The following is a 15,834-nucleotide window of genomic DNA, read 5'->3' on the forward strand; positions in this document are numbered from 1 at the left end:
CTTTGGCTCAGGTTATGATCTCACGGTTCGTGGGTTCAAGCTCCACATCAGGCTCTGCGCTGACAGTTCAGAGCCTGGAGCCTGCTTCCGATTCTGTGTCTCCCTCTCTTTCTGTCCCTCCCCTGCTTGTGCTCTGCCTCTCTCTCTCACAAGAATAAATAAAACCATTAAAAAAAATTTAAGTACAATACTAAAACCATGTAAGACATGGAAAAACACGTGAAATGTTAAATGAAAGACCATGACAAAAATGCCATCTACGCTAGGACTACCACGGGCAACAGTATTTATACAATTAGACAAAGAATGGAAGGAAACAGAGATAAGAAAAATAGATGCATTTAGTTGAGGGACTATGGGAAACAGTTATATTTCCTTTGCTATTATAAATGTTTGTGCAATATAAACAGGTGCAACTTCACTATTTCTTTTTAACCCCCTGCCCTCTAATTCTCACTAAATGAATTTCCTGTGACCTGGGGGTGGGGAGAAAGGGAAAGTTCTTTCACAGAACCCACCTGCTCTGTGACCTGAGACAGACGAGGCCTGGAGTGGTGGGAGTGGGGGGGTGGCGGGTGCTGTTCAGGAGGGTGGAAGCTGCTGATGCCAGTGCCTCCTGAGCTTCTCAGAGTGTGGAAAGATCAGGGACACCAGTCTGAGACCCGAATTGGGGACTGAGACCATGATCATCCTTCAGGCAGCTTAACCCAATGGCACCAGGCACAGCACGGCCTTCTAAAACCCCAGGCAGCACTGGCAGCTTAAATGATTTCACACAAACTCTGTGGGCAAGTGGTGGCAGGTAAGGGACAACTTGTTAAAAAATCTCTAGGGGAGGTGTGCCTGGGTGGCTCAGTCAGTTGGGCGTCCAACATCGGCTCAGGTCATAATCTCAAAGCTTGCGAGTTCGAGCCCTGTATCAGGCTCTGTGCTGACAGCTCAGAGCCTGGAGCCTGCTTCGGATTCTGTGTCTCCCTCTCTCTCTGCTCCTCCCCTGCTCACTCTCTGTCTCTCTCTCTCTCTTAAAAATAAATAAACATTAAAAACAAAAAAAAAATTTTTTTTAACTCTCTAGGGGTAACAATTTCCCAAGCATTTCTCCCATGGCCCTGTATAAGAAACAGAGATCCAGCTAGGAACAGCCCTGCCTAGAACCAAATGTATACTAAATGGCTACATTTCCATTCCAAGACCACTTCAGTTGGAGATGGAGTTAGCCACCCAGAAACATGTGCTGTGCTTCTCCCCAGTCTCCGCCAAGGGTCTGTTCCTTTAACAAGGGGGGAGGTAAGCACACGGAAGCCGAATGTTTGTTGTTAAATTGCAATTTCGTGGGGCGCCTGGGTGGCTCAGTCGGTTAGGCGGTTAGGCGGCCGACTTCAGCTCAGGTCATGATCTTGCGGTCCGTGAGTTCAAGCCCCACGTCGGGCTCTGTGCTGACAGCTCAGAACCTGGAGCCTGTTTCGGATTCTGTGTCTCCCTCTCTCTGACCCTCCCCTGTTCATGCTCTGTCTCTCTCTGTCCCAAAAATAAATAAATGTTAAAAAAAAAATCATTAAAAAAAATTGCAATTTCGAGGGGTGGGGTGGGGTGGGGTGGGGTGGGGTGGGGTGGAGATTCAGTTCATTCGTAGCTCATGTTCATTCTCACTGCCTGGAGCCAGTAGTTCCAATTAAAAAGCAGGGGGAGCAGGAGGGCATGGCAGGTTAGAAGGTTGGAGGGATTAGGCATCATTCTGGAACAAGGTCTTTTAATTGCTGCCAGTTTACTCAGCACAGTGAAAGCCCGGCAGGTGGTCTTTAGACACAGATCAGCCATGAGCACTGGAAGGGAAATAATCTTAAAATCTTTGGAACAGTGGGCGAAGAAGGGAGGGACAATTGCTGGCATGTGTTCTCAATACTAATTCATGAAAAAGGACTTTGAATTTCTTCCCCTGAAATCTTAGGTCATCTATCACTGGCGCAATGGATGTTAATAAGCGTTTTACGGTCATTCTGTTTGATTCTGGAGGCAAAACGGCAGAGGGCATGAGCACAAGGGTTGAACAGAGAGACTGGGTTCAGTCTGGCTCTGTCGCTCAGTGTGACCCCTCGGTACCTTACTTCATGCCCAAAGTGGAGATGAGCTGCCCAGTGCAGACGTGAAAGCGTATGCCTGGCACTTAGGAAGTGGTAGCTGTCATTATGATTTCAGCCAGAACAAATATGTGGTTAAGGATTTGGGCTCCAGGGGCGCCTGGGTTGAGTGTCTGACTTCGGCTCAGATCATGAGCTGGTTCTCTGGGTTCGAGCCCCGCACTGGGCTCTGTGCTGACAGCTCAGAGCCTGGAACCTGCTTCAGATTCTGTGTCTCCCTCTCTCTGCCCCTCCCCTGCCCGCTCTCTCTCTTCCTCAAAAATAAACATTAAAAAAAAAAAAAGATTTGGGCTCCAGAGCTGGACCCCCAGGGTTCAGTTTCACCTCCACCACCTACCTGCTGTCCAACCTTGGGCACATTACTTAATAGCCAGGGTGCCTCAGTTATCTCTTGGGTAAGTGAATAACAGTACCTGCCTACAAAGGTGTGCTAATATTTAGAATGCATTTCAAACGGTGCCTGCTATAACTCGAGAGCTAAGTATCTGTGAAGTAAATAGATATTACCATTACTATTCCTACTATTTGGGTGTCCAAAACTCGGACAAGGGCAGAGAAAAGAAACAACAGATAGACCAGTGTCAGCTTGAAGAACAAACCCAGAAGAGGCTCTGTAGAAACTACAGCTTTGAACACGTAATTGTGACAAAGCAATCAACTTTTGATTCAGCTTAGGAGCAGGGCCTCCCTAGTCACCCTCCCCCTGGTCGAGAGTGTCCCCTGGTTGGTCACAGCTGGCAGGGGCTGCCTGTGCTTCCATATGACCATGCCAAGTGTGCTGGCCAACGACCCCATTGAGAGCAGCCGGAGGGGAGAGGGTCAGAGGTTGCCTGGCCCCAAAATGGCTGCTACAGAAGGCAGCCCCCCAGCCCCCTCAGGCGGACAAAGGAAGCCCGCTCTGTAGGCTGTGCATCTCAACGTCACTCTGGCCATTGTGGTCAACTCTCTGGTTGTCCGGTAGCCGGACGAGGGTGCCCCACATGTGTGGGCTACACCAGTGATGCCGCTTTCAGGACTGCTTTCTCTGGAGGGCCACCTGCTTTGCTGGACCGCAGAGCAGATGGCCCGAGCCTCTTGGATCCCGGGCTCCCAGCCCCAAGGCCGGGCCGGCATCTGCAGCCTGCGGGCCTGGCGAGGCCCCTGCCCACAATAGCCCCGTCCCAGCCCCCACCAGCCATCTGCTCCAGTGCAGACCTTGTGCCCTGCAGAATGTATGGCTAATTAAAACGATTATGGGGGCACATACGGGGCTATTCTTTCCCAGCAGAGGTTGCTGAACCAATCTCAGCAGCCTTAAGCAGATGTTTTTTTCTTTTTTCTTTTCCTTTTTTTTTTTTTTTGAAAGGGGAAAGCCTCGCAAGCCCATAAAGAAGAGGAAGGAAATTTGCTGGAATAACAAAGCTCCCCAAACAAATAGAGCTATAGTGTCCATTTTACAAGAGCGGCACAATTAGCTAAGCACAGGAAGTCTCTGGAAAAACACAAACAGAACTCAATTTAGAAGAGTGTTTATGACCAAAACGTGAGGACTTTGAAAAACACACCATCTATGGCATATCTAACTAACAGTTCTAAATATGTATAAAGCCCTTGCTTGCTCTGGGCCAGGTACTAGAAGCCAAGCAAGCCCAGGAGGGCCCCTGTTTCTGTAGGGACGCACTTCCTTGGACTTGGGTTAGTTTCTGTCATCCTGCCTTTGCAGGCAAAATGGGCAATGGAGACCGCCTGCCAGCCCAACTCTCAGTCTCTCTGCTCTGAACCCATGGACCTTCCTTTATCTTTAAAAGCAACTAAAGGCTGGGGTGCCTGGGTGGCTCAGTTGGTTGAGTGTCTGACTTCAGCTCAGGTCATGATAGCACAGCTTGTGAGTTTGAGCCCCACATCAGGCTTTGTGCAGACAGCTCAGAGCCCAGAGCCTGCTTCAGATTCTGTGTCTCCCTCTCTGTCTGTCCCTCCCCTGCTCATGCTGTCCCTCTCTCTCAAAAATAAACATTAAAAATTTTTTTAAAGCAATTAAAACCTATAGGTCAATACCGGGGACAACACGAGTTAATGTAGGATTTTTCACTACACACGTTTATGTGGGTCCTGCCACGCTGCAAATTTAAGAGTTTGAGCCTTAAGCCTCTTCTCCTACTGAGATGGGGAGTGTTCTTGGCTCATTGGATTTGAAAGTCCCTAAAGGGATTTATTTTTATTTTTTTTAATCCCTCATTTTTTTTAATGTTTATTTATTTTTTAAACAGAGAGAGAGAGTGTGAGGAGGGGAGGGGCAGAGAGAGAGGGAGACACAGAATCTGAAACACGCTCCAGGCTCTAAGCTGTCAGCACAGAACCCGATGTGGGGCTCGAACCCACGAACCGTGAGATCATGACCTGAGCCGGTCAGACGCTTCACCGACTGAGCCACCCAGGTGCCCCTAAAGGGATTTTTTAAATACATCTCCTCATGGTATCTCCTTCATCAGAGTTGCTCTTGGTGGATAATGAACAGTGTTTTCCATTCGGAAGATACACTTAATGGTACAGATAAAAATGTTATTATCATTAAAATTAACTTTGTTCATTTTTAATTTGTTGTCTGTTTTTCTTTCTAGTTAGTAAATAAATACTAGAAATTGTTGACCTGGAAAGAGACGGGGGCGGGGGCTGGATGCCAAGGCAATTCCCTCTGGGATCAAGTCAGGAAGACTTACCAGAACAGTAAAGCCTGCAAGCCTGAGAGCTACAGTCTGTGTTAAAAGAGAGAGATCTTACCAGCTTTGAAGGGACTTCTTTCCATCACTTTCAAGTGATCTACAATTGCATCTTGAATGAGTGTTTCACCTCTGGGAATAGCGAAAGGATCTAACAGACTTAAGAAAACTCAAGGGAAACACTGGAAATTCCATTAATACAAAAAACTATCCTGATGATGTCCTATCGTTTGATGGAAATAAATGGCTTCAGTAATGAAAGTGCTTACTTTGTCAAAGATTAGAACAAAACATCTAACAGGAGGAATGGGAACACAGGTACATTTCGACGACAAAAGCTCTTAGCAGAACCTCTCAGTTATTAAGAAGTTTCCTCCAGAATTCAATATTTACGCCACACAATATAAATGAATCATTCATGAAGGTTGACTGTGAAGATATGCATAGATGAAAATGAACACAAGGGGACTAGAAGTCAGTTTCCCACTTCTTGAAGAAGTCTGATTTTATGTGGGGTAGTAAAAATCAGTTTGGGGGGTTGTTCTTAGTTCTTAAACTACTGCTACCACTCCTGTCCCAGCACCCCCCCCCCCAACCCCCTGCAGTCCAAACACAAAGACGCGATTTGCTGAGCAAGCCCCATTGTTGAGCAAATGAAGCAAGTGGCTTCAACTTTTCTCTCAGGTCCTCACTCAAACCTCACGGTTTTGGCTTACACTACTATTGTCTGTAGTTGAAGAAATAATGGTTTAAAGCCTCCTACTCTTGATAATAATCTTCCTAGACCCGATTTATTCCCTGTGGAGGAAAACAGTTAACAAGGTGTCCCCTGTTTTCAACGAGGGCAGAAAGCAAAGTAGTCCTGCCCTAATTACATTCATGGAACAACCTTTCCTACAGTAATACAGAATAGAACTGGGCATGAGTTTTGCCCCCCCCCCCCACCGCCTTCCACCTATCCTTAGAAGAAACCACAAAATTCAAGGTCAGTTCAGTAGCCATTGTGGGCATGCATGTAAGAGAAGGGAAAAAAATGTACTCTCTGGAAACTAAAATCTCACTTCTGTTTCTTAACCAAAAATAACCACCCAAATGTTCTCATTAATCACACCTTACGCTGGAATCGAGAATGTGCCCTTTCTTAGTCTGGATTAATTCAGAATAGAACATCCAATTGAATTGCCTTGAGTGAAAATGATCCCATAAAAAAGAAAAAAAATCACCACTTTCCTTTCAATACCACCTGAGATGAGAGGTCAGACTCCCAAGGGAATCCACTTGCCAGATAAACACACTAAATTGGAAGGTGAAGGCACATTTCAGCCTCGTGGTGGAACCTACCTGGCACCTGTGAAATTAGCACATTCTGTGTCAGGGTTTCCAAATGAAATTCTGAAATACACGTTGTAGCAATGAGAACGTGGGGGAGATTACAGTGGTCTTTCCCTACGAGATGGCTTTATGGCCTTATGAACTAGACACGGGAGGGGAAGCAAGCTTCATAGCTAGGTTAGATATTTTCTGTTTCAGCAGGAAAGAATCCAATTGCCAGAATTAAAGCTCGGGGAAAGATCAAGAGGATTAATATGTACACAATTTTTATTAGGGCTTTAACATATATGGACTGAAACAAAAGTCGAACACAATCAAAAGCACCTCATAGCAAGGCTTATTCTCCTACATTCTATTCAGAGGATGAGGCCCAGTTGGTAGATCATTCGTTACTCCGCTGCCACCAAGGAGGCTCTCACCCAAGGCACCATGTCACAATGGGGTGCCACGAATGGTTATGAGAGGGGTTCAAGGTTCTTGTAACTAATGAAGACTGAAGCTTCACATGGGACTTGCATTAAAAATAAATGTAGTAGCTTGAAAGCAAACTTTGTAACAGTGTCACTCTTACCTGTCTGTATTTCTAGGTTTTGTTGGGTGGGACAGAAGGTTGGAGTTACAAGTAGAGAGTTACCTGAGAATTACCTATCATTTTGGTTTTACATATGGGAGAAGGCCTCCCAAAATAAGAATGCAGAAAAAATGTGAGTCACGAACCCAGGAGTAGAGGACCAAACTGTCAATCCTTGGCAACTCCCTTATTACAGAATAATCCTAGAGGGAAGTGGGGGGAAGGAGACATTTTTTTTCAATATTTATTTGAGAGAGCGCAGAAGCAAGAAAGGGGAAGAGAGAGAAGGAGAGAGAGAATTTCAAGCAGGCCATGTGCTGTCAGCACAGAGCCCGATGTGGGGCTTGAACCCACAAACCGTGAAATTATGGCCGGAGCCGAAATCAAGAGCCAGACACTCAACTGACTGAGCCACCCAGGTGCCCTGAGGAGGAATTATTGTTTCATCCCTTCAGATGACTGTTTGCTCACTTACCCCTACAAGATGAGTTCCTAGAAGGAAGCAAGACTTTTGCAGGTATCTGTGACCCCATTCCATTCCACTGCCCACCCCTTTCCAAGAGCTCAGGTAAATAAAACTGATTGATCCTGGAGCAAAGATTAGTCTCCTTGTTGGGTAGCAACAGCCAGGCTTCTTCTCCATGTAACTTTTGACAACGGGTTAAGGTCCTTTTGTCTTCATCAAAAAATTCTAAACTCACTTTAGGAAAAATCTGGCATGTCTGAGAAACCGCACTCAAAGGCCAGCTAGGAATCTCACCTTGCCCTGAGCCAGGATCCAGGAGTCAAAGGAAACTCACAATCAAAACCAAGAAGGCCCATCTGCGGCTCAGGAGCTGACTACTCCTGACGAATTATTCCCATCAGGAGACACCCATCCCTGCTCCGTCCTTCAATACTGCCCAATGGCACTGAGATGAAGTATGAACCACTGGTAACAAATACACCCAAGAAATAAATTCTTAACACCCAAGGGCAGGAGACAAAAGGGCCTCAGGCAGCCAAAAGAGAAAAAAAGAAGCCAACAGTAAAGAACTTCTGACAGGTTCTGAAATGCTTATAAGTTAATGAATAAACCCCACAGGTCATTAAGAATGTTCTCCTCCCCATCATTCCCATTTGGGAGCCACTCTAGAATAAGGAAGATTACCAGGCATTGTGAAGAGACCGGGGGATTTCTGGTGCGAGCACGTGCTGTCCAGAGTGTGAAGTTGTGTTGGCCAACGGAGTGGCCGTAAATTGCTAAGGCTTCTATGGAACCTGGCCAGGAAACAGGAATACTATCTTGACACAACAGTATATGCCATGAAGGCTGATATCCCGTGGAAACTATGCCACCAGACTGAGTATCTGTGAAGGCAGTGTGCAGTCTACTGCTACACAAAGCTTGGACAGGCCCTCCTTGCTGCCCACAGCAACTTCAAAAATGTCACATGTGAGACTATTGACTTTTTAAAGTGATGAATTGATTTGAAAACTGACAACTCCATTCAGCTCAGAAACACTAAAGTTTTCGGCAAAAAAGCATCTGGATGAGCATTCAGTTTGAGCCCACTTTCAACAATTAAAAAAAGACAGGGTAAAAGGGGGTTATCCAGTGCCCTTATAGGCTTTCAGGGGCCAGATCTAACAGATTCGCAAGGTCGGGTTGGTAGGGGGTCTTCAAGGTGGACAGACATGGAGAGAAAGGACCCTTCTAGGCCTCTATTTGCTGTTCTAGTGAAAGGCAGTTGAGCACTAAAGCTTCTATATACAGTATCAAAAGGTCCCACCTAAGAGGTTCTGAAAGAAGAAAGAAAGCTGAATATCGGGGGTGAAATGTGTTCTCCCAACATGCCCTCTCACTAAGACACAGCACCAAGAATTCGCCTGAACTCAGGCCTCAACGCTTATCCTTATTTATACAGGAGCCTAAAGTCTCACTTTTAAACACTAAATCTCACTGGAAGTCCATAGATAAGATAAAACAAGGATATAAGAGCTCTGCTTAAGAACTTTCTAGGTATCCCAAGATCGTAATTAGAAACTGTGCTATCAAAAAAATAAGTAATCATTTAATTTCTGAGCACCAAATCATAATGCCTTGGGTACTGAAAGCAGTTGGAGAAAGGAGAATTAGACTTAAAAGTGTTTTCCAAATAACAAAAGGACCAAATACCCCCAGAAGTGTTGAGACATATTTTAATTTTTTTTTTTTTTTTTTTTTTTTTTTTGTCCATAGGGAAGTGTCTTAGATACATTCCATACTACTCAGGGTTATGAAACAGATTTTATGTAACAAAATGCTATCCTTCCTGACAGCAAGATAAATATTATGAGCACTGCAATAACTATGCAAATTACTTACATCTCTGAAACTGCATATGCAAAATTTTTGTGCACGTGAGTATATGTGTTTTATTGGGGAAAGGGCCCTATCTAAATTCTCACAGGGACATGAGAAAGGGTCAGAAACTGACTGAACTCAAGAAGAGAGGTAGCCTCTGCCCCTGGCTGGCCCCAGGCGCCTCTTCCTTGCTTCTCACTGCCTTTTCTGTCTTCAGCTGTCACCTCTCACCCATGCCACCCTTACACCATTTGGCAAGTTTCTCTCTCTTCTCTAGCTTTTCTTCCTCTTTTCTTCTCTCACACGTCTGCCACTGCTCCTTCACCTCTGGTGTGAGGACAGGTATTCCTTTAAAACTATGGTGCACACTTCTCAGGATCAGTAGACCACCAGTCCTGTGTCTTCTAAATGTACTCTGGCTGGTTTCATTTTTGCTCAGTACCTAGGATCTGTTGCCTTTGGGTTTGTGGGCATTCTGGAAGGCTGAAAATGCTAGATGTCTGACTGCTGGAGTCATTACTGGAGCAAGCTTCCTGTGGATTTTAATGAGCTGAACACGGGTGTTAGCAACGAATGCCCACGCGCACGCACACACACGTGCACGCACACCTCCAGGAAACCACCATCTACGGGCTATTTAAGAAAGTTGAGACACTTTGTCTCTTTCCCAGCTTATGTTAATATCTGAAATATTTGCATCCCCAGTCTGAGCTGGGATTTGCAAGAAATATTTAGAGCTTGCTCAGCATGGCGTTTTCAATCATGTTCTATAAATGGCATGCTGGTAAATGAGCCGTAAGGAAAGAATAAAGAAAATGTTACTGCTTCTCCTTCATTGGTAGAGTACGGCGATGAGTACAAGGGGAAGAAGGGAGATGAGGGAAGTGGGCACATCTGACTGCTGGAAGGCCAGGCGGGCCTGGGTGCCAGGAAGGAGAACCATGACAGCTGCTGAGACCACAAGAACCGAGTTTGAAAGCTGCTTTATCCCGCCATGATAGATAAGGCGCGGCTTTCAAAATGTCTAAGCGCGCTGCTTTTGTTTCCTACCTGCCAAAGATGCTGTTTTATAGCTTGCCGGGGGGTGGGGGGGGGGGCAGCTTTTTACATAACTAAAAATGACAGTGCCACGAAGAGAGACATATTCCTAAGAAGTGCTCAAAGTGGCAGACCCCAGAAAATAGGAAAATAACTGAATTTTTAAATACATAAACACAAAGCTTGCACAGAAATGTCAGCTCTCCAGAAGTTGAAACAGAGGTGAAAACATTCAAACAAAAGAAAAATTAGCCGTCTATATCCAAAAGGCCAAGTAATAAGATTAGCAAGTAGCTGGTAACTGAGAAGAGCCATAAATCCCTCAGTTCTCCTGTTTCCACACCACCGTGGCAGGGGTATCCGTCCGTCACCGCACCTCTGGTCCGGATGGATGTGCCCGTCCAATTCCTTACCTCGTGGCGGTCACTGGCTGGGGTGTGTGAAGGCCGTGCTTCTTCATCTAGTGGCTCAATCTCTGCAAACTCTTCCACGGATTCTTGAAACTCAGGCAAGGACCTTCGTCCGTAACGCTTCCCACCTTTAACATATTTGGGCTGAGCTTCTAGTGAACAGTCTAGGCAGGGAGACAAGAGTTGAGGCCACATTACATGACAGTCTCAGCCCTTAGCTGACACTCACAGCTGTCAGACACAGCCTCTTATACTAGCCCCCAAAATAAACCACCACTGTTTGCCAGTTGTGCGGGGATGTGGGCGTATATGAGGCGCCAGGTCAGACGCAGAGCACGGCTTCTTTCTAATTCTGAATGACTGACAGCAGCCGGAGCGCATCTCTGCATACAACGGGAGAGATGCAATGCCAGCAGAAGCGTCTGACTTTAGAAGTACAGAATTAAGATCAGGAGAAAGCAAGGAGTCATATTTGTTCTTCTGTTTATTAAGCTGGTGTCTTGCAGGGAGGGGAAAAGGGAGAGGGGGAGATCGTACTGACAAAGAGACGCGCTAGAGGAAGTCTTGGAAAATAATGATAAAGCGAACACCATATCAGCACTGTTAGTATTCACGCACCCCTCCTGTACCTCAGTGACTCCTTTGTTAACCATCCCACCTTCTGATCCATCAGACAAGCGGGATGACAGAACAAAGAAACTGACACAGTGGATCCTAATAAATGAATGACAGCTCATCGCTTACATGAAACCTGGCATCAAGATCGCATTATAAAATTAAAAGCTGTAGAATAAAATAGTAAAGGCAAAACTGTATACTGAAAAATGGTACATTTTGTTTTTATTCTCTTCATGAGTTTGGTGTTGTACAAAACAAAATGGAATGCGCCTCACAGGAGGGTTATTTCTTGACCTTAAAGAAGGACCTCAGCATTTTGATGTAACATGTCTCAGGTTCAATGTTTCACCATGTTCACGACCACCAATGCCGCCACCGCCATCACTACCACTGCCACCGCCATCGCCGCCACCACCGCCACCGCTGCCATTGCCGCCACCCCACACTAGCCTTTCTCTACAACGGATGGCTTTAAAGCAATAGAATAAATACTTCACTCAATGCACGTGTCATCTTAGATACAGAGATTTTTTTAGCACCTTGCACAGAATTAGGAGCATAAAATATTCTATTAAAATACAGAAGATCAGCAAGGCGTTGATTTCAGTTCTTATCCGCAAAGGCACGGTGTCTGAGAACATAACGTGTATTCTATTTGAACACGACAGTCTTAACAAGATGTGTCTCAACTCACACATGGAGATTTTCGGATGAGGTTATGTACACACATCATCAAAACCAGGGTGGTCAATTAGATAAGAACTGAAAGAACAAAACCCCTCTTTCACCACCACTGGAACCACATGAGGGGTTAAGCCATTACTTTGTAGCCTCCCTGGGAAGGTCGGCGATCCTGTGTGACTAACTCTGCCCTTCCCCGCACCCCCATGCCCTTCCTCTGATATACGCTCAGATTTCACGGATGTGGTCCGAAGCATTCTGAAAATGCTCAGCACAGCTCAGAGTGAAGTATTTATGCTTGCTCTATAATTTCTAGTGATATTTATATCCAGCTTTTAAAAAGTCCCAGCCAAGTCATTGTATTCGGTGGAGCGATTCTCTTACAGGAAGAGTTTAAGCATACACAATTTAGATTGAAAATCACATGCACATTTGAAGGTACCTTTCATCAGGAGAGAGTGTGTCAGCCTGTGAGTATTCAGGAGCGGCCCAGACACCCGAGCTACTTGTTGGCAGCTGACACCCACAGATGCTAGTCAGATAAAGAGGCAATGTAGAACCATCCTTAATTTATTACACATTCTTAAGTTTTACTGGCAGACAACAAGGTACACCATTAGTGACGATGGGGATGGGGGTGGGGGTGGGGGTGGGGTTGGAAAAGATTAAAAGAAAAACTGACAACGTCAGAAAATGGAACATGACGTGTTCCCAGTGTGAGAACAGTCGTGGTCTGGGGATGGAAATGGCAAAGGAGCTCTCACTGCGCGCTGCACTTTTACGGAGGAAAAGAGTAAAGGGACAAAGCAGTCATCTTAAAAAACCTACTGTAACTGACTCCAAAACCTGCCTGTGGATGAGATGGTCTCCCAGTTATGTACCACTAAATATCCCATGCCCTGCAGGGATATGAATAAGGAAGAGAACTAATGGATTGTGGGCCATTAGATACCCTGGGAGATTTGGGTTTATTTTACTTATTTTTGCATTGCCAAGAGTTTTTAAAGTTTTCTATTTATATTTTATTATTATAATTGTGAACAAGCTTTTAGTATCTTTAGCAGAATGTAAATATATCACAAAGTCAATTTCTAGCGAAATCTAGTCAAGTATACACTCTTCTTCGGAATAAAGAGGTTAGCACAAAGGAAAAATGGAGTGTTAATGTTACCTCACACTGCATTTCCCAAACCTTCTATGTGACCAATAAAGAATTAGACTAACTGAACCAATTACAGTGACTTCTTTGACTTACACACTCACATATTTCTCTCCTTAGAGCATGAGCATCATTGTACTTACATGATAAGAAGTGAAGAAAGACAGCAAAAGTAAGGAGGTCCAGAGAGAACATTCATGGTCGACAGTCATTACTGTGTTAAACATTTGAAAACTATGATTTTCCTTATCAACTCAACCAGGCCTTTAAAAGGCCACAGCAACAGTCCACCAAATGGATTTTAAGACACTCTTACACCCCATAATTAAAGAAGGTCCAACCCCATCCTTACGCCCAACAGAGACTTAGAAAACTGCAGCCCTGGGGCAAAGTTGATGCATTTTACGAACACATCCAGATGTAACTTAACACATGTCAGGGTTTCACTGTAGAACAATTTTAGTTATGCCAGATAATATGGGGCGTCTGGGTGTCTCAGTCAGTTAAGCTCCCGACTCTTGGTTTCGGCTCAGGTCATGATCTCAGGGTTCCTGAGATGGAGCCCCCCAATCATGCTCTGCCCCGGCAGGACGGTGCCTGCTTGGGGTTCCCTCCACCCCCCTCTCTCTCTGCCCTCCCCCTCTTGCATATTCTCTCTCTCAAAATAAATAAATAAACTTAAAAACAGAAATGAAATTGCTTACATCATATAGCTTTCTTTAACATAAGTGTAAATGACTGCTCCAATCACGTGCTCCAAGGAGGGCTAGGAAATGCCAGTGATACAAACTATAAAGGACTGCCAAACTTGCAGTGTTTTCTTTCTTTGAACATTTATTTATGATTTTACCCAGATGCCAAGCTTCAGAGTCATTTTTGTTTCTTTCAGTTTTCTATTTCTCCTATTTGACAAAAATAAAAATAGGCTTTCAAGGAAAGAGGACAAGCTGAGCCTGCCTAGAGGTGCCTTGGACCCCATCCTCAGAGAATTTATTATGAAACTCACCAGTCATAGTAAAGTGGCTTTGAAGCAGTCCTACCTGACTTGGTTTAGATGATTCAGGTTTTATTCCATAAACCAAACACATGGTTATGAGTAGGGGACAACAGAGAAATCTTGATTCAATCCCCTAAACACTGCTAGAGGAATATGGAAGCAACTGATAGTCTCTACAGAGCAGATGGGGTGGGAAGGGGAATCTCAATGGGAGTTCAAAAGACGAAAGAAATACCGTTCCTTCCAGTCTTAGAAATCAAACAACTGGATGGTCAGACATCACATTCTTTACTCCAGATCTCATCTGTCCCAAGAAGAGACACTCCAGACCTGTGATAATGTCCACCTTCCAGAATCAGGGTGAATCACTGTACACATGTATGACTTGTGACCAGAAGGGCTTGCACTTATAATGAAAGGAAAATTGAAATACAGTGTCAGTGGGAAGGACCACTCAGGGGATAAGCTGGCTGGAGGCAGGGTAAACCTCTGACACTCACCCATTCTCCCCTCTCTCCACTCCCTCTCTGCCTCAACTCCAGCTGAGGAGTACAGAGCACCCTTTCCTGTGGTCCTCAGACTGACTGCAGCCTTCCTGATGTAGGTCTCCACTTGGAAGGCTTAGCTCTCCCCAGGAGCCAAAGGGCAAAACAATGAGGGCCCAAGAGGAAGAGGAAGGGGTGACAGGAAAGCCTAAACACCATGTATTCCATCAATGCTTTCTTTACAAAAACACAAGCTTGGGACCTGGGATGGAGCGCCTTCCTCAGCACTTACACGGAGAAGTTACAGGAGAGTTGCAAAGACACACTCCAATATCACGTAGATTCTTATAGCTTCTAATTATTGAACACCTGCCATGGGCAAAGTATCATGTTGTACCTGTTGAGGGATAAGATGGATATTTGATCGCTTTTTGATTTAAACCTCCCTGTTCCCAAAACTGACCGAGGATACTTACAGGATGAAGAAGAGAGCTCTGCCTTTTTGGTGCTGATATTCTTATTTTAAAATTGCTTGAAAACACCCTTGCTTTCTACTACTTCCCCTCCTGCCCCATTCTGTTAGGCTGGACAATCGTTCCCACAGACACCGGCACCTTCCAAAGTCAAAGGCCCTCAGCACAGAGTAACGCCAGTCTGAGGCCCTCCATATTACAGTTCTGCTGAGCTCACAGATTCCTGAAACTCATTTAAAAATAAGGAGTCAAAAATGAAGCATGTGCAAATCTCAGGACAAGCACTCCGAAGAAGCTTCCCTGGGAAAGGGCGGTCAGGCAGCTCCCCACTTCCTTGCTCCTGTGAACACCATTACATGCAGACTGCACAGAGTATGACCCCATACTTGATACTAAGTAAGAGAAAAGGGCAGAGAGAGAATTAAAGGGGAGACCAAGAGAAGGAGAGGGGGAGAGAAAAAGGGAGAGGTAGAGGGAGGGACAGAAGTATGTGCAGATGGGGAAAGGGAGAGGGGGTGGGACAAGATGGGCAGGGATCTAGGGGCCTATGGAAAGACAGAGGGGGCAGCAGTAGGAACAGATGGGGAGGGAACTGAGACGTAGGAGCAAAGTATAGTGGGGGTCCAAGGAGGAGGACAGAGGTGAGCTGGAGTGGTGGAAAGAAGACAGGGGTGAAACGGGGGATATCCCAAGGAGGGAAGGGGAGAAGAGAATCCAAGAGAGAATGAACAACATAAAGACATCAGGAAAGCCCTTGAACATTATCTGCCATTCCTCCCGCCTCCCAAGGTGCTCCCTGCCTCTGTGGGAGGTCATCAGCAAGCAGGGTCACCATCCCACACTTCTGTGCATACACAGCCCTTTCTGGGGCAGCTGCTCACTGGCCACTCGCACGAGGCTCCCAGCTACC

The 15,834-nt window shown here is 45.5% G+C and overlaps 1 protein-coding gene across 11 annotated transcripts in view; it reads right to left on the reverse strand.

The window, feature by feature from the left end:
* The window catches only part of NIN (ninein), a 98,485-nt gene that overhangs the window by 56,208 nt on the left and 26,443 nt on the right, over positions 1-15,834 (reverse strand). For 6 of the 11 annotated variants that reach the window (XM_027065687.2, XM_027065691.2, XM_053224444.1 and 3 more), the window contains 2 exons: positions 12,253-12,342; positions 10,515-10,675 (listed from right to left, as the gene is read on the reverse strand). In XM_027065687.2, coding sequence (XP_026921488.2) covers positions 10,515-10,675; positions 12,253-12,342 — 251 coding nt within the window. The remainder of the gene's footprint in view (positions 1-10,514; positions 10,676-12,252; positions 12,343-15,834) is intronic. The other 5 variants (XM_027065693.2, XM_027065692.2, XM_027065698.2 and 2 more) reach the window with 1 other exon arrangement.

This window comes from Acinonyx jubatus, chromosome B3, assembly GCF_027475565.1.
Source record: "Acinonyx jubatus isolate Ajub_Pintada_27869175 chromosome B3, VMU_Ajub_asm_v1.0, whole genome shotgun sequence".
Lineage (NCBI taxonomy): Eukaryota > Metazoa > Chordata > Mammalia > Carnivora > Felidae > Acinonyx > Acinonyx jubatus.